Here is a 27,410-nt window from a genome sequence, read left to right on the forward strand (position 1 = left end):
TTTTGTTTTGTTTTGTTTTGTGCCAGTGACACACTGCTGGCTTGGAAGGAGGCAAAATGGAATTTGTTGTTCAAGACCCAGTGGGGAATTCCTGTGGCTCAGAGAGTAGGTCAGGACTGAAGTCCCAAGCAGGGTAGTGTCCTGTACATTTTTTTTTTTAGCACCTCCCTTTTCATTGAAGAGCATCAAGAGGCCATTGCCCTCCCTTCTCTAAGGATAAATGAGCTGCAGGTGAGCTTTGGCCTTTTCCCTTTCATCTGCTCACTGCAGTGCTCGGTGAGTGGGAAGTGGCCTATTGAGCCCATCCGCTTAACTTCCCACAGCTGCACTAACTGCCCACTTTGTATTTGGCTTTGGTTTTTTGAACTAAGGAAGACATTGAGTTAGGAGTACAGTGCTAGACACGTGGGGCTCAGAAATCGGTGATGGATGGGAGGAAAGTGACTATAAACTGGTATAAGATAGATTCAAGCCACCTCTCATATCATACATTTATAGGGGTAGATCAAATACAAAAAGGTACCATTATGTAACTAATTACACAAAGTAATATGTGTGTAAATACAAAAACAATACTCATTGCATCAGTCTTGGAGCACACTCTTGCATGGGAACTGATAATGTTCCAATATGAGTTATTTGTCCAGCCTTAAAACTTTACTGATAGGAAATAAAAGGTTATTTGTGCAGAAACTAAAATCATATTCTTTTGAAAACACTGTTTATGGTGGGTTAAACGGCTGGATGTCCAAAGATACTACTATGAACCTGTCTATGAGATGGGTTGTTTAGCTACATTGATTTAGCACATTAGTACATAGGATAATAAAAGACTGTAAGTCTAAGCACATCACTTGAGAATTTTTATCCACACCAAAGCTGGAGTATGCAAGTTACTCTATTTGGTTTTTGTATTTAGTACTTATAATTTTTTTTTTTTTTTTTTTTTTTTTTTTTTTTTTTTTGAGATGGAGTCTCACGCTGTTGCCCAGGCTGGAGTGCAGTGGCGCGATCTCGGCTCACTGCAAGCTCCGCCTCCTGGGTTCACGCCATTCTCCTGGCTCAGCCTCCTAAGTAGCTAGGACTACAGGTGCCCGCCACCGCGCCCGGCTAATTTTTTGTATTTTTAGTAGAGACGGGGTTTCACTGTAGTCTCGATCTCCTTACCTTGTGATCCGCCCGCCTCGGCCTCCCAAAGTGCTGGGATTACAGGCTTGAGCCACCGCGCCCGGCCTTAGTACTTATAATTTGAAATCATTTTAAATCAAAGATTAAAAATGAGAAGACCTCTAGGTTTTTTAAAAATTTAGATATTGTGGCCGGGTTCGATGGCTCACTCTTGTAATCCCAGCACTTTGGGAGGCCGAGGCAGGTGGATCACCTGAGGTTGGGAGTTCGAGACCAGCCTGACCAATATGGTGAAACCCCATCTCTACGAAAAATACAAAATTAGCTGGGCGTGGTGGCAAATGCCTGTAATCACCCAGCTACTTGGGAGGCTGAAGCGGGAGAATAGCTTGAATCTGGGAGGGGGTGGTTGCGGTGAGCTGAGATCGCGCCATTGCACTCCAGCCTGGGCAACAAGAGCAAAACTCCGTTTAAAAAAAAAAAAAGTTAGATATTGTTAGTCAAACTGAACTAGTGCCAATAAAAATGTTAGTCATTAATATGAGGCAAAGTTTATTCATTCTATGTAATCTTGGAAACCATTGAAAAGTCCAGTTGCAATTGTGCATAAACAGCTTGGTTAGTGATGTTGTATGATGACCTAGACTCTGAGAAAAGTCTTGAACAGTATGAGCTTTGGACTCAAGAGATTAAACATTTACCAAGAAGGAGAGTCACTTTGCTAGTAAATATTTTTGGTGGAGACTTCATTCCTGTAGACACACCTAAACAGAAAATTCCTGTGGTAGTGACAGGCAATACACTACCATTTGTCAACTAAGGTAATAGCTCCAAATTCTGAGGGGAGAAATGAGTCAGTAAATTAAGTAGTTTGAATCAAACTGTATTTTTTAACAGTCCCCCAGCTATTTCTGACATAACTAGTATATTGCTGGTTCCTTGTTTACTCCGTTTTGAATGTAGATATGCAGACATAGCAACAAGGATAGTGCTTAATAGTTAGCATCAGCCAGGCATGGTGGCTCACACCTGTAATCCCAGTGCTAGCACTTTCGGAGGCCTAGACAGGCGATCACCTGAGGTCAGGAGTTCAAGACCAGCCTGGTCAACATGGCGAAAACCCATCTCTTCTAAAAATACAAAGATGAGCTGGGCATGATGGCAATGCCTGTAATCCCAGCTACTCGGGAAGCTGAGGCAGGAGAACCGCTTGAACCCGGGAGGTGGAAGTTGCAGTGAGCTAAGAATTCACCATTGCACTCCAACGTGGTCAACAAAGCGAAACTCTGTCTCAAAAAAAAAAAAAAAAAAAAAAAAATAGCACGAAGAGCATGTTGCATTTTTAAAAAGAAACTTTTGTATGAAAACATTTGTACAAATTGTATGTGTGCTGATTGATGGATGAGAGCTCAAACCTGAACCAAGTTTTGTGTACAGCATTGGCTGAGGTGCACCTGACATTTTCTTGTTCTGTCTTTAGGAGAATGTGTTGAAAGGTGAAGGTATAGAAGGTTAAAACAGTGACAATTCAAGTCACAGGAGCTTTACTATGTCTTCCTGTGCTGGCAGTGCTTTGCCGAGGTGCAGATATTTATTGTTTGTTACCTCTCTGAGGCTGGGTGTGCATCAGTGGGTTACTGTGGTGAGGTGACTCACTTTGATTTGTAGATAGAAACCTGAGAGTGATCTCGGATACCTGATTTGAGGGTGTCAAGAAGAATTTTTTCAAGGGAGTGGCTGGAAAATCTCCTTCAGTTTCTTTGTCAGAAGAGTGACTGTGTAGAAAAGGCATAAAATTTTCACTTACTTTGAAGATGCATCTGTTAGGTCAAATGGAAAGGTAATATTTGATTCTGTTTCCCAAATGAGAAATAAGAATATAGTCTAGGGTGGGAAGTATGGGAAACAATTTATGTATTTTGAAAGAATTCCTCTATAGTGTAGAAACCCTTTGAGAGATAATAGCCTTTGTTTCAGGTTAAAAATCATAACTGCCATAATAAATGCAGAAAATACATTCAAAAGATCATTAAAAATTTTTGTTACAAAAGGGCCTGTTTTCTTTTTTGACTTAAGCTAATTCAATGATTAAATTATTGAAAATGCCTCAGTGAAAATTTTCTTCAGAATTTGATCGTGAGCTACAAATATGCATTTTTACAGTTTACTCTTAATATTTGTCTAGTGATATTGTGATACAAAAGGTAGAACTGGGCGGGTGTGATAGCTCACACCTATAATCCTTTGTCTAGTGATATTGTGATACAAAAGGTAGAACTGGGCAGGTGTGATAGCTCACACCTATAATCCTAGTGCTTGCAGAGGTCATGGTGGGAGGAATGCTTGAGACCAGGAGTTCCAGACCAGCCTGGATGAGGTCCCAGTTCTATAAAAAGTAAAAATTTAGGCCGGGCGCGGTGGCTCAAGCCTGTAATCCCAGCACTTTGGGAGGCCGAGATGGGCGGATCACAAGGTCAGGAGATCGAGACCATCCTGGCTAATCCGGTGAAACCCCGTCTCTACTAAAAAAATACAAAAAACTAGCCGGGCGAGGTGGCGGGCGCCTGTAGTCCCAGCTACTCGGGAGGCTGAGGCAGGAGAATGACGTAAACCCGGGAGGCGGAGCTTGCAGTGAGCTGAGATCCGGCCACTGCACTCCAGCCTGGGCGACAGAGTGAGACTCCGTCTCAAAAAAAAAAAAAAAAAAAAGTAAAAATTTAGCCAGGCATGGTGGCATGCACCTAAAGACCTAGCTACTCAGGAGGCTGAGGCTGGAGGATCCCTTGAGCCCAGAAGTTGAGGTTACATGAAGGTATGATCACACCACTGTACTGCAGCCCGGGTAACATGTTGAGACCCTGTCTCTTAAGGGAAAAAAAAAAAAAAAAAGAAAAGATGAAGTTGTTTGTAGCCAAGAGATTCTTCTTGGGCATTTTTACGAAAAATTTCTAAACCAAAGGCAATGCCATTATCAACCACAACTGAACTCTTCTAAAAGAGACCTGTGATACTTTCTTAAATTCAAGGAAGTAAACTACCTTCTCATTTCCTGAATCAAAAACAATATCCATCAGTTTTTACAGATCCTCATTACAACCACTTAAATGTGGTTATATAAATCAGGAAGTTGTGTATTAAAATGGAACATTTCTAAATGCCTAAATTGTTTACACAAATAACATTTTCTTTTTAACTCTGCAGAGGAAGCATATTTTACTTTTTAATAGCTCTCAGTTGGACAATTGTATTATTGTTTTCCTTTTTTTTTTTTTTTTAAACCACCCTTATTTTTGTACCCACACAGAAACCACCCACAATTAATGATTGAAGCAGCTGGGAAAGTTGCACATTTCAGGTGGTGTTCCTCTCTTAAAGAAAACATGCTTACTCAAGAGAGATACTTTTATCATATTAGGTGTGTATTTTGAAGCACTTTATTTGACTTAATTTGAAATTCGAAAGCTTAGGTGTTTCATGTTTTAGGCTTTGAGTAAAAAATAACCTGAAATCTTGTCATGTCACAAGCCTGGGAAGACATTTAACTTTTAACTTATTGATAGATATTAATCCCCTAAAACCTCATTTCTTTTTTTGTGACTTTGTTCTGCCCAAGAAAACACAGCCCAGTCTTTTGTACAGAAGGCTCACTTGCTTATCACCTGTAGCAAATTATATGCTCTTTGAGGTCTGACAGTTTTACTTATATTCCTATTCCTTCCTAGTACTTTAGGGCTTTATTTGTAGCAAAGATTTAATAAATATTTGTTGAGTGAATAATGCCCCCTGCAAAACCTATTAAACTTTTACAGAAATGAATCACTTTAGGGTAAATAGAATTTGAGAGCCTTACATGAAAAATAATATATGCATTGGCTGGGTGTGGTGGCTCACGCCTGTAATCCCAGCACTTTGGGAAGCAGAGGTGGGTGGATCACCTGAGGTCAGGAGTTCGAGAGCAGCCTGACCAACATGGAGAAACTAAAAATACAAAGCTGTCTCTACTAAAAATACAAAATTAGCTGGGCTTGTGGCACATGCCTGTAATCCCAGCTACTCGGGAGGCTGAGGCAGGAGAATTGCTTGAACCTGGGAGGCAGAGGTTGCGGTGAGCCGAGATTGCACCGTCGCGCCGTAGCCTGGGCAACAAGAGTGAAACTGCATCTCAAACAAACAAACAAACAAAAAACCCCATATATATATATAACTCTCTATATATGTACTTACTTGAATATATCTACTATGGTCTTTTCAGTATGCTAATCTAAATTTTCAGAGGGTAATAGGTCATATATTTACACACATGCACATACATATGTAATTTTTACATGTACTTTAGAATCATTTAGAACAAGTTTTTGGCTGGGCGTGATGGCTCACACCTGTAATCCCAGCACTTTGGGAGGCCGAGGCAGGTGTATTACCTGAAGTCAGGAGTTTGAGACCTGCCTGGCCAACATGGTAAAACCCTGTCTCTACTAAAAATAGAAAATTTAGCCAGGCATGGTGGTGTGTGCCTGTAGTCTCAGCTACTTGGGAGTTTGAGGCAGGAAAATTACTTGAACTTGGGAGTCAGAGGTTGCAGTGAGCCGAGATTGCACCACTGCACTCTAGCCTGGCGGACAGAGTGAGACTCCATCTCAAAAATTAAAAAAAAAAACAAGTTTAAAAAATATTTATAAATATTAAAATAAATTTTAAACCAGAGCTAAAAATTTATTTTCTTTTTATATTTGTTCAATATTTATTGACTATGTGTTATGTGACAAGAACTGTGCTTGTGAAAAAGGTGGTCCAAATTTTGCCCTCATGGAGTATACAAACTAAAGGATAAGGTGGTAGCAATACCCCTCGTTTAAAATAACATGACTTTAAAAAAGTCTTATTTCAGGGAGGTGGATAGAGAGTCAAGGAGGACTTTTATCTATGGTTAGTAAAAAATAATCTCAACAAAATAATTAGATAGTGGAATAAATGCTATGACGCATGCTAATTTGGGATGCAGAAATGTATATTTGATCCTAATTATTTGCAAGTTTTATAGTTTTGAATTAACATATTCTAAAACGTATTGGTAACCCCAAAAGCAATATTGCTGGCGCATTTGTGGATATGGGCAGAACACTGATGAAGCTGGTCCACCTGACCCACCCAGGATCCACTCTATGAAGCATGGTGGAGTGTTATTGAAGACGAATAATACGATAGGTTTTTTGCTTTTCTGTAAGAGTGACATTGTTAAAGCCAAAGGCCGATGGGGATTAGAGTCAGAAACCGGCTTTGTAGCTTTCTCTTGCCTCCCTGTTAAACTTGTCTGTGCCTGCATTTCCTGGTTGTACAACTCATTTATTCAGTAAATACTCAAGTATCAACCAGATCTAAGCCACAATGAGTGGCACAGGTAGTTTAAATTTTTTTTGGAGGACACCAACATTAAACAACCAATGACAGTGAAGTCACAATTGTTTTGAATGGTGTAAAAACAAAGCTTATTATGCTAAGAGAATATAGTCAAGATAGACTAGGCATTGTTGGGTGCCTATTGGTTAACATCAGACTCTAGAAAAATAAGTGATGGCCCTTGTGGGTGTTATGTGCACAGCTTCCACTTTCATTAATTGGAAAGAGGTCACTAGTAATAGATCATTTCTCAAAGTTCAGCCCACTGGCCCTGTTTTTTTGGTATTTTCCTAGTTTTCTTTGTGGAGTTTCTCTACCTTATGTTGAATATACTGTAATATAAATTCTTCATCAGCTTTAAAATAGCCTTTGAGGATGGTATTGTACCATAGGTGTTTTCTTGGTGTGGAGTAGTTTACTTCTTTCTCTCTGGGAGTTGCATTTCTATAGTTCTAGGATCTTTCTCTTACTTTCTTTATGTACATGTGAGGGTGGGGAGGAACAACATGAGCTGTTTTTTTTTTTTTTTTTCCTGAATGATCAGAAAATGCTACTTCTGACTTAGAAATGTTGGCTTGGTTTCGCAAATCACAAATTTAGTATACTGGAGTAGAAAGAGACTTTGGTGAGCATGGGAGATAATGCCGATGTTTTCCTTTAGACCCAGGGGTGAAATGATTTTCTGAAGTCACATGGGTACCAGAACCTTGATAACTGGCTCTTAGGTTGTCAACTTTGACTTTGAGGTTACTTGTTCATTCACTCAGTAAGTATTTACCAAGCACCGAGAATTTGTCAGGTGCCATATTGGGTGCTGAAGATACATCATTGTGCAAAACAGAAATAAATCCTCACCCCAAGGGGGTTTGTATTCTTTTTTTTGAGACAGAGTCTCGCTCTGTCGCCCAGGCTGGAGTGCAGGAGCTGGATCTCAGCTCACTGCAAGCTCCGCCTCCCAGGTTTACGCCATTCTCCTGCCTCAGCTTCCCTAGTAGCTGGGACTACAGGTGCCCGCCACCTCGCCCAGCTAGTTTTTTTTTTTTTTTTGTATTTTTTAGTAGAGATGGGGTTTCACCGTGTTAGCCAGGATGGTCTCGATCTCCTGACCTCGTGATCCGCCCGTCTCGGCCTTCCAAAGTGCTGGGATTATAGGCTTGAGCCACCGCGCCCGGCCAGGGTTTTGTATTCTTGTCGGAGAAGTTAGATGATAAAATACGTAAGTTCACTATATACTAAACTACAGCAAGTGCTACGGAGATACAAGGAGTCACGATTATTCAGATATTTTTCTGTAATATTTTTAATATACAGATATCTGTAATTTAAAGATGTTGGTGTTACAACAAACTATGTGAAGTGAAGCTTGGTTTATTCTCCATTAATCAAATTTATATGATCCCACAGATACTGACCTAATTCTGGATTTGAAACCATTTGGTGCAAAAGGAGTAAGTGATCTCTGATGCACACTGGCTGCACCAGCACTAGTTTTTTGTTTGTTTGTTTTTTGTTTTTTGTTTTTAAATGCATTTAGAGCATTGGAGAATTTTCCAGATTCTCTATTTGTCCTCCTGCTCTGGATCATTAGACTTCTTTTCCTGCTTGGGCATACTTAGTCTGATTGTACACTTGAGTTTTCATTACCTTGACATATGTGATATTGAAGAAAACCAGGATGTGATATCCTCTTAGCTGGAGTGTAAGGATTGAGAACCAGAGAATATTATTGAACACTTTGCTATGTAGTCTAGAGTTTAATTTGCAGGTTCTCAAAAAACACTCAAGGCTTTTGATTGCAGTTGTGCTTTAGGAGGTTTCTCCTAGCATCCATATATGTGATGAATTGTAACATGGAAGTCTTTGCTAGTTCACAGTGAGTCAGAGATTACGTGCATCACAAAATCCTTATGCATCAAGAGAACACTTTTTAAAATGTGAATGAAATAATAAAAATATAGTTTCAATTTTGACATAAAATGTTTGGACCAGAAAGGCAATAGCCCTGGAGATTTTATCTGTTAGAAGTGAGTTAGGAGGCAGGATATAGACACTCAGAAATTAATGGAACTCATTGACAAAAAAGTAAGGACAAACATATGAGCAAGGAGGAAGACATTTGGGGATGAAAAGGAAGCAGAGTAGAGAGGGAGAAATTTGAAAACAAGAATAGAGTTGAATCACAGGCCTAAGAAGTAAAAGAAACGTTTGCCTTGGATAGTTATCTAGGAATAGGAGGCTTAAAAAAAGGGGGTGAATTTGGAGTAATTTCTTTGTCAAGGATAGAATTCAGGGTAGTTGGTGAGTTGTGATTCAGGTGGCAGTGGAGAGAAGAGCTTTGGGGTCATGCTTGATTTTTGGGACTCAGAGATAACATCTCAGTGCTGAGAGTACTATTTCTGCCATTGAAATACACATAAACTTCAAGTAAGGAAGGAAAGATGATACTTACAAATCTTATTGAAATATACACTTTCCTACTTAAATATAGTTTAAATCTTTAATTCCTCACACAAAGCATGCATTTTATTTCCCAAAGTCAGGAGTTGCCAGACTGCCTAGCATCAGAATCAGCTGTGGGGAGCCTTAGAAATTTGATTTCTGGGCTCCACCCCAGGCCTGAACTAAGGCAAACTCCCCTGGGTGGTGGTCCTAGGATCCTTTAATTTTATGGAGATCCTTGGTGTCTCATGCAGCCTGTAGAAAATCACTGCTTTAAACACTAGTCTTGGCTGGTCGTGGTGGCTCACGCCTGTAATCCCAGCCCTTTGGGAGGCCGAGGCAGGTGTATTTCTTGAGCCCAGGAGTTCGAGACCAGCCTGGGGAATATGAGGAAACCCTATCTCTACTAAAAATACAAAAATTATTCTGGCATGTTGATGTGCACCTGTAGTCCCAGCTACTTGAGAGGCTGAGGTGGGAGGATCACCTTAGCCCAGGAGGTGGAGGCTGCAGTGACCTGAGATCATGCCACTGCACTCCAGCCTGGTCAACAGAGTGAGACTCTGTCTCAAAACAAAACAAAACAAAAAATCAACAGTAGACTTGTGATCTGTGCAGAAGAAGGCACAGTTGGAGGGTTGTACCGTTTTAGTCTATTCCTGCAGTGTGCCTTTTGAATGCCCAGATCCCTGATTCCCAGTGTTATGCCAGCGCAGCCACCAAAGCTGTAAGTGCCACTTGTTTGTAGGGAAACCTAGTCATTTCTTGCCACCTTGTCCTTCACAGGCTGAGAATAGGTTTTGTTTTAAGTGTACATCTTTAGAATAAGAGATGATTTTCATGAGCCAGTGCTGATGCTGTGCAAATTTCCCAGGGATGAAAAAGAAAACAGCTTTTCAAATTATAATGATATACAAAATATGACTTACTTAGTTCATACTGATGTGGACTTTGGATTCCCTAAACTTCTCTACCAATCATGAGTGTCTTCTGAGTGCAAAGAACCTCCTGGTTCATGCAAACATGAATCAAATCATCTTGTATTCTTCTCACACTTACAAAATAGAAGAGGGGTCAAAAAAATAACTTATGATCTAATCAGTATAATGCTAAGGAGAAGGTGCCCAGTGCTTTAGGTACAGTAAGGACAAAATGCTGTGACAGTATCAGAGCCAGAGAAGAGACTTCCAACTGGGGACATCAGAAGATGCCTAAATAGAGGAGGTTATTTGAACTGAGTCCTAATGGTTAGGTATGATGCAGACAGAAAATATAGGTAAAAGAAATACATGGAAATGGGAAAATTACAGGAATGTGCAGTAGTTTCGAGGTGCAAAGCTTGAGATTAGAAATAGTAGCATCTTGGGCTAAGTTACTTAGGCACGTACCTTCTGGCCACATCATGGAGGCCTCAAATTATTTGCAGTATGGAGTTTGGACCCTTTTAAAAAATCCATTTAAGGATTTTGAGCTGGATAATGACATGATCAGAGGTGCCCTCTAGGAATTTTATTCTGGCGTCCCTACATACAATGAGTTAGAGCCACATAAGCTGGGCAACTAATGTAATATGACAGCAGAGATGAAGTCAGATCCTTATATGGGTATGTAAGAAGTGTAGAGGAGAGAAATCAGCAGCATTTGGTGATTGGGTATATGGAAGGAAGGACTGAAGATTATTCTTCGCTCATGTTACTAGGAGAGTGGTGTTACCAGCACATTTATGTATTCTTATGTGCCAGGGCATCTAGGGGTGGAACAGAATTGTGAATTTAGTTTTGACATGTGTTAAATTTGAGATTCAAAAAAAAAAACAAAAACAAATCCTTAGTATTAAATATCCTGGAGGTAATTTAATGTGTTAAATTTAGGATGAGGGGATGGTGCTGTGGGGCTATACCTACAGTAGTGGAAAAGTGTATAAATTTCCGATCAGCTAATTTGGATTCAAAATTTAGTGCTGCAAGTCATTAGTTCTATGACCATGCATGCTATTTAATCTGTATACTTCAGTTTTCCTATCTGGAAAATGCGGCGAATGGCAATAGATTTGAGGATTTTACATGTGACTTTCCCATGGGATGTTGTGAGCATTAAAGAGCTTTGCATAGTGCTAGCAGCGTATCAGGCAAATCTCCTCCTCCTCTCCATAGCCCCATGTTTTTCTCTTCCTTGAACCTCATTAGGATTGTAGGGCCCTTGCTTGGAGCTAGTTTGCAGACCAAAAGGAAGGAGAAACAGCATTGTGAGGAGGGAGGAGTGATGATAAAAATAACAGAGAGGGCAAGAGAGAGAGGGAGAAGAGAGAGAAATGAGATTAGAGGCTTACTGTGGAGTTGTTAGCTTTTGAGAGGACGAGGGCCCCTTTTCTGAGACAGGAGACAAGTTGAAGAGAATGAATAAAGACAGTACTGATCAGAGAGTCTTGAATTTCTCTCACAGAGTCAGGAGGCCAGGCCATCTGGTAAGAGTGAGGGGAAACTTGGGGCTGGGTTCTTGAGAGAAAGACGGTAATTCTTTTTAGATAACCACTGTGGGAAATAAGATTAGGAGTGAACTAGAGTTGAATAAAAGGATTGCCAAAAAGCAAAAGCAAAGGGGTTAGATAGCTTGAACTTTTAGTGTCCTTGTGGGTGTGTGAATTACAGAGAAGAGGTCACTGGAGGTTAAGAGGTTGTGGAAAAGAGCACTGGGCAAGGAAGCGGATGTTGAGGCTTCTCTGGGGTGGGTGGTGGCAGGAGCTTGGGTGCAGAAGAGCATGAATGGGGTGCTTCAGCCTGCGGAATGTGAAGGAGTGCTGGGAGGTAGTTCCTGACGGCAGGAAACATGGGGGCAGTTCGAGGTGTAAGTGGTTGCTTGTCAGCAGCAAATTACTGATTATCCCCCTTCAATCAGGATACTTGGCGCCCGTTTACTTTTGAGCACAAACAGCTCTGGAACTGTTTGCCTTTAAAGATGATAAGCCTGTTCTTTTCCTCCTGTAATGTAGTAGGATACAGGCTGGCACTACTTTCTAATTTTTTCCCTTTGACAATAATGGTTTGTTGGAAGAGAATAGACTTTGGAATCAAACAATCAAAATCAAATGCCTGCTTCTCCACCTACTAGCTCTGGGATTGTAGGGCAAGTTCTGAAGCTGATGGATTGTCCTTTTTTCCCTCTGTGAAATCAAGATATTACCTACTTCACCTCATATTATGATGTGGACATTAAATGAGATAGTATATGTAATGTCACTGCCTCTTGGTAGAGGAAATTCAGAAAATGGTTTCTGAATTGGGGGTGGTTTTGACTCTGGGAAACAGAATCAACATCATTAAAACAAAACAAAACAAGGCAACATCAGAATTGCACAGGTCCTCATTTTCATGAGCATACTAAGTGTGCTTGCAAAGAAAACAAAATTTGTGACTTGAGGACTTCGTTAGGCACAGCAACACTTACTGCATTGACAAAAATCTCAGTAAAGTTTTCTGAAGAATTCAAATATAATTCATTTGAAGTAATAAGATAGTGGGAAGAAGTCTAGGGAAAAGCCAGCAGAAATTAAGTTTTGAAATTGTGTGAAAATGAAAGTTGTCCTTTTTGTGTTTGCATGTATCTGTTTGCCAAAATTTGACCTTTTGTGAAATATACACACCTACCATATATATAAACCTGGTATATATACGAGTATATATACCTGAACTCTCAAATTACCTTATAGTTTGGCAGTTGCGGAGTAGGTTATACTAAGTTGTTTTAAGCTAGTTCTGGGAGAGTATCCTAAGGAAAAACTATTAGATATATAGCTTAGAATTATTCCCATAATCTACTGTGACTTTCACCCTGGAGTCATCATAATTATTATTAATTTTCATAGGTAATCCTAACAATCTGGAGCAGTAGTAGCAGCCACTTTCTCTTATGGGGCAAGTCCCTGGCTTACAGAAGGTTTCTTTCTTTTGAGTCTAGCTGTGATACGGTTTGGTTCTGTGTCTTCACCCAAATCTCATCTCGAATTATAATCCCTCTGTGTCAAGAAAGGTGATTGGATCATGGGAGCAGTTTTCCTCATGTTGTTCTTGTGATAGTGAGGAAGTTCTCATGAAGTCTGTTGGTTTAAAAGTGGCAGTTTCCCCTATGTGCACTCTCTCTCCTGCCACCATGTAAGACGTGCCTGCTTTCCATTTATATTCTGCCATGATTGTAAGTTTCCTGAGTCCTCCCCAGCCATGTAGGAGTGTGAATCAATTAAAACTCTTTTGTTTATAAATTACCCAGTCTCACATAGTTCTTTGTAGCAGTGTGAAAACAGACTAATATAAGTTGTTATACTGGTGAGGCTAAGAGAAATGAGAGTATTCACTTAGACCAGAAGAGAAGGAAAGATTAAAGACTTGGTCACAAGTTCTGAATCTCAGCCCAAATGTGGTTTGGCAGGCAATGTTAGGATACACATTGATAGACAAGATTAAAGTATAGCACAGATTGGTGCCTGGGTACCTGTGCAATGTCAGAACCCAGGCATGGAGGGAGGCACTGGGAACAGGGGCTGAGTGAGAATTTAAAAGGAGACTAGATTATGGGTCATAACCCCTACCAAGAGTCTGGGTAGTATGGTTAAAGGATAAACAGGAACAAGAGAAAGCATAAAGAAATCCCTCAATGGTAAGCCAATGGATTCCAAAGTAGGAATTCTTTGCATGTGCCTTGTGAAGAGTCTGGATTAGTGTTTGATTGCTGGAGGGACCAAATTCAGCACAGGTGCTTGTAATATAGACAAGATAGATAAGTGCTGAGGCAGAGATGCCCCTAACCCTATGCAGAGTATCTTCTCAACTTGATAAAAGTTTAATTTTATTGTCATTTTCTTTTGTGGACTGTGCATGTCTTAATACCTAATACTTAATTAGGAACTATGCTATGATATTAAACAACTTTGTAATTACTCAAATAATGTCTAGTAAGCTCTTCCAACTTGGTATGTCTCATATTTGACTAAACTTAAGTCATCTGATTGCGTGGCTTCATTGGGATGCCTTGATGATAAGATATAATTAAATAATGTAAATGCAAGATTTCAGAGTGTGTTTTCAAGATGACTCTGTTTTTGATTTGTGTTTGGCAATTAAAAAACAAAATCTGACCACAAGGAGGACATTGTGGAGAACCCGACTTAGATACCTCAATGATAACTACATTTCCATGTATTTTTTATGTGAGGCTTTAGATTACAAGGGACTGTGAAGTATCAGAAGAAGGGTGTAGGCCTCCAAGTACTAGGTTGTATTTACAGTGACATGCCAGTATTCGTAAGTAGGGCTGTGACTTTTTTTCTGTTGATTTATTTAATAGGAAGCCATTTATTGACTTTGCAAGTGAGCATCCATGGAGCCTGAAGCCAGAAATGGAGTGGAAAAATCTTATTTGATGTTGTGGCTCCTAGAAAATAATAACTAGAATTTGTGGTTGCAAATAAAACCAGTATTGCAGACAGAGTGGGTGGCCTATCAGTTAGGGTATTAATTGCCACCAAAGACACCAAGTATCTGGTGGGAGAGTTGGTGTCACTTTTAATAAAACTCAGCCTGTTTTGCTGACATGGTATTTATTGTTTAGGCATACCACAAGCTGATTGTGCTTCTTATTTTGGTTATGTATTAAAGTGTTCTTAAAATTTACCATTGGATACAGCAGTCAGTGTGCTACCTTTGATTTTTTTAGTGTTCGAAAAATTAAGATTCTGTCAGTGTAAGTTCCAAGCATAAACAACTGATGTGATGGTCCTTAGATTATTGCATGCTTTTGTAGTATAATGCTGGCTATCACTTGGCTATGTATGTTTATCCTACTCTTATTTTTCTTGGTGTGGCCAGATCTAGAAGCATATGACCAAGTCATCTGCTGGGGCTCATATCCAAGTTAAGTGGTAATGTTTTACTACTTGTTTCCTACTCTGTATGAAATGTCAGTTCAGAAGGTTACTAAGAAAGGGCTTTACAGAGCCTACATCTGTCATCCAAATGGAAAAGTAAGGTTATTGTTGGGGCATCATCTGGACTTATAAAATGTAATTGCATTGGTTCAATCTGGCTTTTATAGACTTTTATAGATTTTTATGTTTTCTTGAAGATATAACAATGTCTAAACTATTACTGCTGACCCAGTTCTCCATTATAGCATATCTGAGGGTGTTATACCAAGTGTCAGGTTCCAACCCAAGCTGAGGACCGAGGGGAGTGGGTGGATGAGTGGCAGGTAGCTGGAAAAAATGCTCGAGGGATCGTAGACAGTTTTGATATGGCTTTACTCTCTCTCTGGGCATGAGTGAGCTGTGGGCGCAAGCAAGCCATGGGCTCAGTCAAGCCATGGGCGCGGGCCTGGGTGTGAGCGTTAGCAGGGTAGTTATACCTTTTACAGAGAGTAGTGGCTCCAAGCCAAGCATGCGCTCATGTGAGTGATCACCTAATGCGTCTTGCATGGTTATATAACATGCAGAGCTTTGCGCCTGCACTCCAAACCTGCTGAGTCATGCTGGGCTGGAAGGCCACCTTGGCCTATTCCTGACTAAAGTGCAGCCATCTTCCTTACAGAAGGTCATAAGTGATTTGTGCAGTCCAATAAAGTGATATAGTGTGCTGTTGACATAACTGTATATGTCACTGAATTTATAATCTGTACTGTTTTTTGGGTATGTGTTTTATGCTATTTAAGTTTAAGGAAAGACTTCTGGAAGAAATTTTTAACACAGCATTGTCTGATTATGATATAAATGTTAATTGGATGCAAGAGAGACATACTTTCCCAATTTTCATTGTAGTTTTAAAATATATAAAGCCCAAACTGATCAATTGTTGAAACATTTGATGGTATATTATCTAGGGTTTAAGGTAGTGGCGTTATGTCAACAATGAACGAGCAATTTTAAAAATTTTCTCTCATTCTACTTTTAGACATTAAACAGATCTTCCAGGCAAAAATAGTAGGGTGAATATAAGCCTGCTAAAAATATTAATCTGCAAAATAGGTATTTTAGACAGTTTAGGAATGTTTCAGGATTTATGATATTGACAAATATAGAAGCTGTCATCATACTTCCTCACTGTCTAGGTATGATTCAACTATTGTATTTGTGAACATTTATACTCTCAGCACGTGTCATAAATAGACTTGAGTAATATATATATTTTTTTGTTCTGAAAGTGTTTTTCCAATATTATGTTGTACAGATAAAAAGGAAACCTATGATAATATTCATAAACTCAATAATTTGTTAGAAAGTTAAAATTTATATATGAAACTATATTTTGATTGTTCTTTAGTAATCTCATGCTCCAGATGGACAGGAAGGGAGAGAGATTATTATTGAATATAGTCAGCAAAGTTTCATGCAGGTGGCAGGAATTTAGATAGCTAACATAATTCCCCAAAGTATCTTCCGTATCTTTTTATAGTATTTCATGAATCCCAGAATAAGAGTTGCTATGTTTCTCCTTGTAGAGAAAATAGATTGTGGAAATGTATTTTTAAACTCCCAAATTCATTTAATGATCATCTATTTTCAGTCTACTCTGTATTAAGTATTGGTTTTGGAATGTATCTCTGACTAAATCAAGCTCTTGTCATAAAAAATGTTGTTATGGTTAAAATCTGTAATTTTAGGACCAGCTGTTGTATTACATGTTAGTCTGGATCCCCAAATCAGATAATAAAGTAATTGTTATGTAAATAATATTGACAATTAAAATATGAGATATTACAAATTATTGCTGATACTTGAGTATTAGAAATGTGCATGCAACTTTCAGATTTTGCTTAAGGAAAGTCAGTATAAATGGCTCAAGCATTCACACAAACTCAGTAACTATTCTGTATAAAGCACAGTGATGGGTGGTGGGGGGAGTTATTTTGTATATGCTTTTTGCCCAATGTGTGGTATAGAATAGACTCCACAGTTTTCATGGTCTCTTAGGGCATTTTTGGGTCTTGTGCACCAGAAATTCTAACCCTGGCCTTTCATGTCTAGGGAGCTGCTGGGGCGCACTAGGAAGTTTGGATCTGCCTGGCTTGTGTCAGAGGTTTCTGTTAGACTTTGTGAGTGGGTCAGGCAGGGAAGTGACTGGAGATTCCCATCAGCCTGTTCTCTTAAAATGCAATTTACATGATAATACCTTACATTCTTCTACCTTATTTATGGTATTGTAAATTCCTGTTTAAGAAAGCACAGAAAGATCTGCGTTGTGCTAAGCCTAGAAAACTATTATAAACACAATGCTTTGATATTATTATAAACGAAAGGATTTAGAGGAAAATTTCAGATATGGGCTTAAAAAGTTAGGCCACTGTTACTAATTCATAAAATGAATGTTTAATGTCCTCAACATTTTTTTTTTTAACAGAACAAATGACAAACATGAGTGTCTTCATTGTACCAAGAAATATGTACTTTTCTGGAACTGAGACTACAAAATTTAGAGACCAGTTCGTTTTTTGAAGTCCTTTCCCTGAAAAATCAACAAAAAAAAAAGAGGAAAGAAAATTTATTGTCAAATTGGGGCCAGTCTCAGAAAACTCCTGGAGGAAGACGAGTTTTTGTTGTGGGGAACCAGACAAGCAATTGCTTTTGCATGTTAAAATGTTTCTTCTCAGACATTGCCATTATAATCAACTATTATCTTACTAAATCTATAAATAGTGTTCATGTGGGAAACAGACCAGAAAACAATTAAAGTAAAATAGAAAACAGCATCGTAAATTTTTAAACAAAAAGGTATAATAGCAAAATGAGAGCTTGTTTTCTTACTTGTAACCAAAATCTGATTTAAGGCAACTTCATCATTTGCTCTTGAGGTAGGAGGTACCTTAGGGGAAGCCTGTGGACTTCAGCTGTTCTCAGAGGCAATACCCAGGAGGCAGTAAGATACAGCATGGGGCTGTATGAGCCAGTGATCATTTCCTGGGTTGACCAAATGGGAAGTTCTAGTGTGCTTCTGCCAATCTAATATTGTTATATTTTCATTAATTCCAAAATAGCTGTTGACAGGCTTCTATGTACTAGGTATTTATTTAGCCCTTTGGGAAATTTAATAACAAAGGATCTATGTCTTCCTAGCAGTTAGACTAGTATGAAAATAAAGCATTTGTAGCATGTTTTATTTTTCATTATGTGTTGAAAAAATTATAGATTTCGTTAGGATGAATGAAAACTAGCAGTCTCCTATCTTGCCAGTCCCCACTACTTAACTTTAATTTCTCAGAAAGACTATGTTGAACTTTTAGTCATTTCTTGTAATTTTTTCAAGACCATGATTGTCCTGCTATTTTTAAAATTTGTTTTTCAGTTTTAGATATTTATCATTTGCTTCATACTGTTTTCATACATGACTTTACTTCACACTATTTTATACATGCCTTTCTCCTATTCTCTCGATAATTAAAACAACTTCAGCAAAATCAGTTTTTCATATCATATTGTTGTGATTTTGTACATATTAGTTACAAGTCAGTTACTCAGTTTATTGTGATTGTGTTATTTGTATAACGTTGTTTTCCCAGGAATTAACAATTGACTTGGAATTTTCTTTTTTTAAAGAAACATACTTATTATTACACTCAGGCAGCCCAAACTGACCTACCTCTTGACTTCTTTCTTTATAGACCTGTTATTAATTGCCTTCTAGCACCCAGAGTTTTGTTGACTTCTTCAAGCTCACCAACCAAGAACTTCAGTGGCAGTAGATACCTACCAGAATGATGGAATACTTTCTTTACCAAAAGAAAGCGCAAAAATATAATATACTGTTATACACTCCAGTTAACATATTCTTTATATAATAATTTTTGTTCAACTTACTGTTTTCAAAACTGGAAATGTATTATAACATTAATATCAGTATTTCTGAAGAGATTTCTTTTATCCAAACTTCAAAGAAAAGACCATTAATGTATTTATCAGATTATCCTGAGTCTCCCAGGTAATCCATTGATTTTTGTTCGGGTAGCTGTGAATAAAATCCAATATGAAATAATCATAGGGTTTAACATTTCACACCAGTTTGGCTAGTGTAAGCCTAGTAATTCTGAAAAGAGAAAACAACATTTTAAGTTGGAATATTTAATTGTTAAATGGGAAATATTTTTTATCTTGCTTAATGAGTTCTTTTGATGAGACTCTTGATTTGTTTTTCTCACTTACTTGTCTTTGTTGTTGGCTTTATGCCAGAATTACTAAACTTCTGGTCTCACAGGTTGTTTCCAGTGCTAAAATGGGAAAAGGAAGTGACTAGGAATCTAATAAATAAGGTTGTATGGCCGATGCAGTGGCTCATACCTGTAATCCCAGCACTTTAGGAGGCTGAGGCAGGAGGATCACTTGAGTCCAAGAGTTTGAGACCAGCTGGGCAACATAGTGAGACCCTGTCTCTACAAAATAAATAAGTAAATAAATAAACAAAATTAGCCAGGTGTGGTACATGCCTGTAGTCTTACATACTTGGGAGGCTGAGATGGGAAGATTGCTTGAGCCTGGGAGGTCGAGGCTATAGTGAGCCAAGATCTCACCACTGCCCTCAAACCTGAGCAACAGAGCTAGACCCTGTCTCAAAAAAAAAAAAAAAAAAAAAAAAAAAAAAAAGAAAAAGGACATAGAAGAGAAGGTTTATTTGTGTTATCATTTTTGTGACCCAAACATTCTGAATTTGGTTAATTATTCATTTTAAGCATTAGGTATGAAAAATTGATATAGGTGAATTACTCTTCCATAATTGCCATTTGGACCTATGCATTTTTAGAGAATATGCTACTATAACCTCCCTTTAATTTATTTGTTTAGTTTTTATTTGTTCCCACAATGTTTCTGAATACTTGATCTTTCCCATTTCAATTTAAATTGCTGTCCTTGTTCAGTTCCTACCAAAAGTAAAGCAATATAGGTACCGATAGTTCAGCAGGCCTCTCAACTTTAATATAGAAACAGATCACTAGGGGATCTTGTTAAAATGCAGATTCTGGGGTGGGGCCTGACAGTCTGCATTTCTAACAAACTCCCAAGATGCTGATGCTACTGGTTCTTCTGACCACACTGAATTGAACAGCAAAGATCTAACATACCTTGCATGTAGAAGTAAAGTTGATCCCTTCAGTATATGGAATCTGTTTCCAATTATCTGTGACACTTCAGCTTCTAGAAGTCAGTGGAAAATTTTGCATTACTGGCTGCTATCAAATACATGAAATAGTAGATTTATTGCTCCTTATAGACTTAAAAATGTTTGATTATTTGTAGGTCACTGCTTAATGATTTCAATGCTATATTTATCAATGTGTATGTACATTTTACATATTAAATATATAAGCTATATCTCTTCCAATGTCTTTGAAGAAAAAATATTGTTGGTACTTACTAAGCTTTAATTTGTAGCATGCAGACAAACATACATCTCTGATCCATAGCTGTTAGTCATTAGGATCCTATTGTATATTCTTTTATGGTTATACAAACATAAAATCACAGATACAAATTAATAACTAGCTTCCTTTTAATGTTTCTTCCTGTGTAATTAGATATTAGCAATGAAAATATTAATGCTTTTCATTTTTTTTTTTTTTCCAAACAGCTCAGTCACTAAAAGAATTTGCAAGACTACTCATTGCAGTAGAAGAAGAAAGGCGAAGACTGGTAAGTCTGTTCTGTATTTCTTAAGAATATTGCTTTGTTTCAACATATTAAAGAATAGACCTCCTGAACTAGCGAACTTTATACAAGGCCTTATGATTTGACACATCTACTAATTGTTATATGTATTTTTGGAACGATTTGTGACTATAATGATCATATATTGCTAATAAGATATACCTTTTTTCTAATTATTTTATTTGCTTGGCATATGTAAACTACCTTTATTTTGCTTTCAATTTACTGTTCTAGAGATTAAAAATATTGAACAGACTGCTATTAAGAAACCTATTCTAATTCAGCAAACATTTAGAGGTTATAACAACCTCAGTGTTGTAATACAGACATGTTTCAAATGTTTCAGACAATTCATGGAAAGAGGAACTTACTTGCCAGGTTAATGTTAAAAGGTAACATTTGAGTTGAACCCTGAAGTTTGGGAGAATTTTGCTAGGCTGGGAAGGGTAGGGAAAGCATTCTATATTGATGGATGAATATATGCAAAGGTATTAGAGCATAGTTACTGGTGAAACACCCATTCAAAAATAGAATTTTATGCCCAGTGTTTTCAAATATCTGTGATGTTCTCTGTCTATGATGCAATGTTCTCATCTGTAATATGGGAAAAATAGTAGTATATATCCCACAGGATTGTTGAAAAGCATCTGTAGCAGCACCTGGCACGTAGTGAATACATGTTGATGTTGATAACGATGCTGATAGTTACAGTGAGGGTTACGGACTTCTCTAAGACATTATCTCTGATTTAACTGACCTCACTGTCCACTTGGGGGATTATATACACACATACAGCCATACTTCATTTCTTTGTGCTTTACTGTACTGCATTTTGCAGATAATGTGTGGTTTTTGTTTTTCATTTGTTTTGTTTTTGTTTTCAAATTAAGGGTTTTGGTAACCTGCATTGAGCAAATGTGTTGGCACCATTTTTCTAACAACATGTGTGTACTTTCTGTCTCTGTGTCACATTTTGGTAATTCTCTCAATGTTTCAAATTTTTTCTTTAGTATTATATCTGTTGTGGTGACCTGTGATGAGTGAATGTTGGGGTTACTGTTAGGACTTTTTTGGGACTCCACAAACCCTACCCAAATAAGACTGTGAACATAATCAATAAATGGTAAGTGTATTCTGACTGCTCTACCAGCCAGCCATTCACCCATCTCTCTTCCTGTCCTCAGATCTCCCTATTGCCTGAAACATAAATATATTGAAATTAGGCCAATTAAAATCTTTACAATGGCCTCTAAGTATTCAAGTGAAAGGAAGTGTCATGTGTCTCTCACTTTTTTAAGCCAAAAGGTAGAAATGATTTAAGTTTAGTGAAGAAGACATGTCAAAAGCTGACACAGGCTTAAAGCTAGGCCTCTTGAACCAAATAGTTAGGAAAGTTGTGAGTGCAAAGGAAAGTTCTTGGAGGAAATTAAAAGTACTAATCTATTAAACCCACAAATGATAAGAAAATGAAACAGCATTAGTACTGATATGGAGAAAGTTTTAGTGGTCTGGATAGAAGATCAAACTAGCCACATTTCCTTAAGCCAAACCCATTGAGAACAAGTCCCTAACTCTTTTTAATTCTTTTTTTTTTTTTTTTTTTTTTTTGAGACGGAGTCTCACTCTGTCATCCAGGCTGAAGTGCAGTGGCGTGATCTCTGCTCACTGCAACCTCCGCCTCCCGGGTTCAAGTGATTCTCCTACCTCAGCCTTCTGAGTAGCTGGGATTATAGGTGCACCCCACCACACCTGGCTAATTTTTGTATTTTTAGTAGAGATGGGGGTTTCACCATGTTGGTCAGGCTGGTCTCGAACTCCTAACCTTGTGATCAGCCTGCCTTTGCCTCCCAAAGTGCTGGGATTACAGGCGTGAGCCACTGCATCTGGCCCAACTCTTCAATTCTATGAATGCTGAAAGAGGTAAGGAAGCTACAGAAGAAGAGTTTGAAGCTAGTAGTGGTTGGTTCATGAGGTTTAAGGAAAGAAGCCATCACCATAACATAAAAATGCAAGGTGAAGCAGCCAAGTGCTGATATAGAAGCTGCAGCAAGTTATCCAGAAGATCTGGCTGAGATCATGGATGAAGGTGGCTATACTAAACAATGGAATTTCAATGTAGACAAAACAGCCTTCCCTTGGAAGAAGATGCCATCTAGGACTTTCATAGCAGTAAAAGAAAAGTAGTCAGTGTCTGGCTTCAAAGGATGGGCTGATTCTCATGTTAGGGGTTAATGTGGCTGGTGACTTTAAGTTGAAGCCAGTGCTCATTTACCATTCCAGAAATCCTAGGGCCCTTAAGAATTATGCTAAATCTACCCTATCTGGGCTCTAGGTATAGAACATGGAGCCTGGATGGGAGCACATCAGTTTACAGCATGGTTTACTGAATATTTTAAGCCCACTGTTGAGACCTGTTGTTCAGGAAAAAACAAACAAAAAAACAAAAAAACAAAAACAAAAAAAACCAAAGATAACATTAAAAATATTACTGCTCATTGACAATGTACCTGGTCACCCAAGAGCTATGATGGAGATGTGCAAGGAGATTAGTGTTGTTTTCATGTCTGTTAACCCAACATTCATTCTGCAGCCCATGAATCAAGGAGTAATTTTGACTTTCAAGTCTTATGATTTAAGAAATACGTTTTTGCAAGGCTATAGCTGCCATAGATTTTGATTTTTCTGATGGAGCTCATCAAAGTAAATTGAAAACTTTCTGGAAAAGATTCATCACTAGAAGTTGATTCTAGTAATGCATGCTCACAAAGAGGTCAAAATATCAACTGAAGTTTGGAAGAAGTTGATTGCAACCCTCATGGATGACTTGGAGAGATTCAAAACTCAGTGGAGTAAGTAACTATAGATGTGATGGAAGATTTAAGAGAACTAGAATTTAAAGTGGAGCCTGAAGAGGTGACTGAATTGCTGCAATCTCATGATGAGACTTAAATGGATAAGGAATTGCTTCCTATGGATAAGCAAAATACATGGTTTCTTGGGATCAAATCTACTCTTTGTGAAGATACTCCTTGTGAATATTGTTGAAATAACAACAAAGGTTTTAGAATACTACATAAACTTAGTTGAGAGTGCAGTAGCAGGGTTGACAAGATAGACTTCAACTTTGAAAGAGGTTCTACCATGGGTAAAATGCTATCAAACTGTAATTCATGCTACAGAGAAATTTTCTGTGAAAGGAAGATTCAATCAATGCTACAGACTTCATGGTTGTCTTAAGAAATTACCACAGCCACTCCAGCCTTCAGCAAACACCACCCTGATCAGTTCACAATCATCAACATCAAGACAGGAGCCTCCACCATCAAAAAGATTATGATTTGCTGAAGGCTCAGATGATTGTTAGCATTTTTCAGGCATGAAATACTTTTAAATTAAGGTATGTACACCATTTTTTTTAGACAAAACACTATTGCACACTTAGTAGACTACAGTTTTACATAAATATAATTTATTTGCACTGGCATCAAAAATTCATGTGACTTTTTAAATTTATTTAGTGTACCAGGAAATTGTAAAGGGACTATATAATTAATTATAAAACCACTAATTCAGATTATGTTTTTTTTATTGATAAATCATGAGTATTATATATATATATATGTTTGTTAGGTTTGACCAAAGTCTTCAGTATGTTGAAACAATGAGTAAACAAAAATATTGGCTGGACACAGTTGCTCATACCTGTAATCTCAGCATGAGGAAGATTTACCATATTTAGGAAGATGAATATGTCATCTTGGGAGATTAATGACTATTTGCAGAAAAGAGCCCAAAGAAACATGGATTTTTGAAATGGAACTTCCTCTTGTCTCCTTCTAACTTTAAGTATTGAGTTTTTTTTTTTCTTTTTTTTTACGTTTCTGCTAAAGCCAACTAAAATGCAGTTTTAATGCAACAGAAAAGCACCTGAGAAAATAATGGAAAGTATGTTTCAGAAACTTTTGAGGAGGGTATAGTTTATTCTGTCTCATACGTCTCACACACCTTCCATAATGCAGGATTTTCCATAGTGCTGATTGACACCTGCCATCATGTGGCTAGGAAGAGAACAGCAATTTAATGGCACAAATGTAAGAAATAATCTAAAAGCTCTTTGTACTGACCTTAATAAAATGCTTATTACTTAAAAGGTGAGGATCTGGTATCAATTATTGATATATGCTTTTTAAAAAGTGCATCTTTATTGGAAATGCTAGAATTTTTCCACATAAAATGCAGCAAACACTTCAATGATTTTGGTTAGAAGGTGTCATTGAAAAGGTGTCTTTGTGGTCAGACTCAGATTACCCCTAATACAGAGAGGGGCTTCTAAACCATGTACACTTTGTGGTAACGTCTTCTCAGTTTCTGTACCACTACGGAAACCAGTCTTTTTCTTTAGATCACAGCTGACTTGGCTATGCAAATGCCACCATTTCGTCTTAGGCTGTTCAAAATTAATTTGAACCAATGTTAACATAACAAGAGAACTCCCTGGAAAAGGATGAAACGCTAGGTTGTGGCCTTCTGGAAGAGTTCTAGGGAACCTCTTCTTTGTTATTTGTATTGAAATAGTGAAGTTGACCCTTTTGCCTCCATGCCACTGGAGGTGATAGTGCCACCCCCTAAATCCCTGGAACCTCACCCACCCCCATTTCTCCCTTCTTTGTTTTTTTTGAGGCAGAGTCTCGTTCTGTCTCCCAGGCTGGAGTGCAGTGGCGTGATCTTGACTAACTGCAACCTCCACCCCCCAGGTTAAAGTGATTTTCGTGCTTCAGCCTCCTGAGTAGCGGGGACTACAGTCGCACACCACTTTACCTGGCTAATTTTTGTATTTTTGTTTTTTTAGTAGAGATGGGGTTTCACCAAGTTGGCCAGGCTGGTCTCAAACTCTTGGCCGCAAGTGATCCATCTGCCTCGGCCTCCCAAAGTGCTGGGATTACAGGCATGAGCCATTGAGGCTGGCCTCTCCCTTCTTAATACACTCCCTCTTGCCTGTTCTCCAACCCTATGGGTTTCTTTCTATTCCTCTTCATGTGTCACTACAGGCTTCTTTTGAACTTTATACCTTTGCCCTTTCCTCTGCCTTGAACATCCTCATCCATATCCTGTCATGATTGGCTCCCTCTTGTCACTGAGGCTTCATCCCACATATCTCCCCTGGCCCCCTGCCCTTTCCATATAGCCTTAGTTTAGTCCCCTTGAGTTCTAATATTATAACAGAAATACCTGCTCTCATGAAGCTTGCATTCTTTTTTTTGAGACAGAGTCTCGCTCTGTCACCCAGGCTGGAGTGCAGCAGTGCGATATCAGCGCAATGCAAGCTCCACCTCCTGGGTTCACACCCTTCTCCTGCCTCAGCCTCCCGAGTAGCTGAGACTACAGGTGCCCGCCACCTCGCCTGAGTAATTTTTTTTTTTTTTTGTATTTTTAGTAAAGACAGGGTTTCACCATGTTAGCTAGGATGGTCTCGATCTCCTGACCTCGTGATCTGCCCACCTCTGCCTTCCAAAGTGCTGGGGTTACAAGCGTGAGCCACCATGCGTGGATGAAACTTGCATTCTAAGGGGAAGAAACAAACATTAAACAAATTATGTCTGGTGGTGATAAATGCTAAAAAGAAAAATAATGGAGCTGGTGGGGGATGTTGCTGTTTATGAAGATGCCTGTAATCTCAGCACTTTGAGAGGCCAAGGCAGGAGGATGGCTTTGAGGCCAGGAGTTAGAGACCAGCATGGGCAACATAGAGAGACCCCATCTCTACTAAAAAAAAATTAGGTAGATTTAGATGCCTATTGTATATCTAAGTAGCTTTGTTTGGGGAGCAGCTAGATGTATGGTTCTAGAATTCAGGGGAGGAGCTGGGGCTGGAGATATACATTTAGGAGTTGTCAACATATGTTGAGGCATTTAAAGCTATAAGAATGGGTGAGATCACCCGGGCTAAGAGTGTGAGACAGAAGAGAAAGGGTGGGAGGATAGAGCTCTGAGGTTCATCGAGTCCACAGTTTGATCAGATGTGGTAGAATCAAGGTAGAGTCTAATGTCCTCCTAGGGGACATTAGATCAGTAGGAGAACTGAGAGAAAGCTTTTTGGATGACTTGATCAAAACCTGTTTCTTCACTTGCATATAGTAGAGATGTTTGACCATAACAGACATAGGTTGTGGACCCAGTGGCTGCAGCATTCCTTAGGACAGAAGGTCCAAATTATCTGGTCCACTTTATGCTCTTCCTTTACCCTCCAATCATTGTCTGACCCCGGGGCCCCTCACTTTCTAGTACAGTCCCTGACCTTGACAAATGATTTCTTGTGTGTTTAGCAATGTAGATTTTTTTTCTTGGCTATATCTTTGTCACCAATGGGGGAAGCTTCAACTTCAAAATATTTTACCTAGGGTTTATCTTAGAGAATTTATACCAGTGAACTTATTTCTTTTATTTTTCATTTTGATAAACATGAGAACTACCATTGCCCACAACATTTCACGTTTGCCTTTGACCTGTGTAAGTTACAAATTTTGCTTTAGATTTCCCAGTATTTGTATATTCTTTTAGAGACAGAGTCTTACTTTGTCTCCCGGGCTGGTCACTGCAGCCTTGGATTTTTAGGCTCAAGTGATCCTCCTGCCTCAGCCTCCTGAGTAGCTAGGATTATAGGCATGTGCCACCATGACCAACCAATTCTTCAGTTTTTATCTTTTTATTTTTATTTTTCAGAGATTGCGGGCCTCACCATATTGCATAGGCTGGTCTCGAACACCTGGCCCCA

The 27,410-nt window shown here is 38.6% G+C and overlaps 1 protein-coding gene across 3 annotated transcripts in view; it reads left to right on the plus strand.

Annotated features, from left to right (window-relative positions):
* The window catches only part of LOC105466506 (Rho GTPase activating protein 42), a 312,048-nt gene that overhangs the window by 88,495 nt on the left and 196,143 nt on the right, over positions 1 to 27,410 (plus strand). For 2 of the 3 annotated variants that reach the window (XM_071075500.1, XM_071075501.1), the window contains exon 3: positions 20,562 to 20,623. In XM_071075500.1, coding sequence (XP_070931601.1) covers positions 20,562 to 20,623 — 62 coding nt within the window. Of the gene's footprint in view, positions 1 to 20,561; positions 20,624 to 21,742; positions 21,762 to 27,410 lie in introns of those variants that run through there. The other variant, XM_071075502.1, reaches the window with a different exon arrangement.

Source organism: Macaca nemestrina, chromosome 12 (genome assembly GCF_043159975.1).
Source record: "Macaca nemestrina isolate mMacNem1 chromosome 12, mMacNem.hap1, whole genome shotgun sequence".
NCBI lineage: Eukaryota > Metazoa > Chordata > Mammalia > Primates > Cercopithecidae > Macaca > Macaca nemestrina.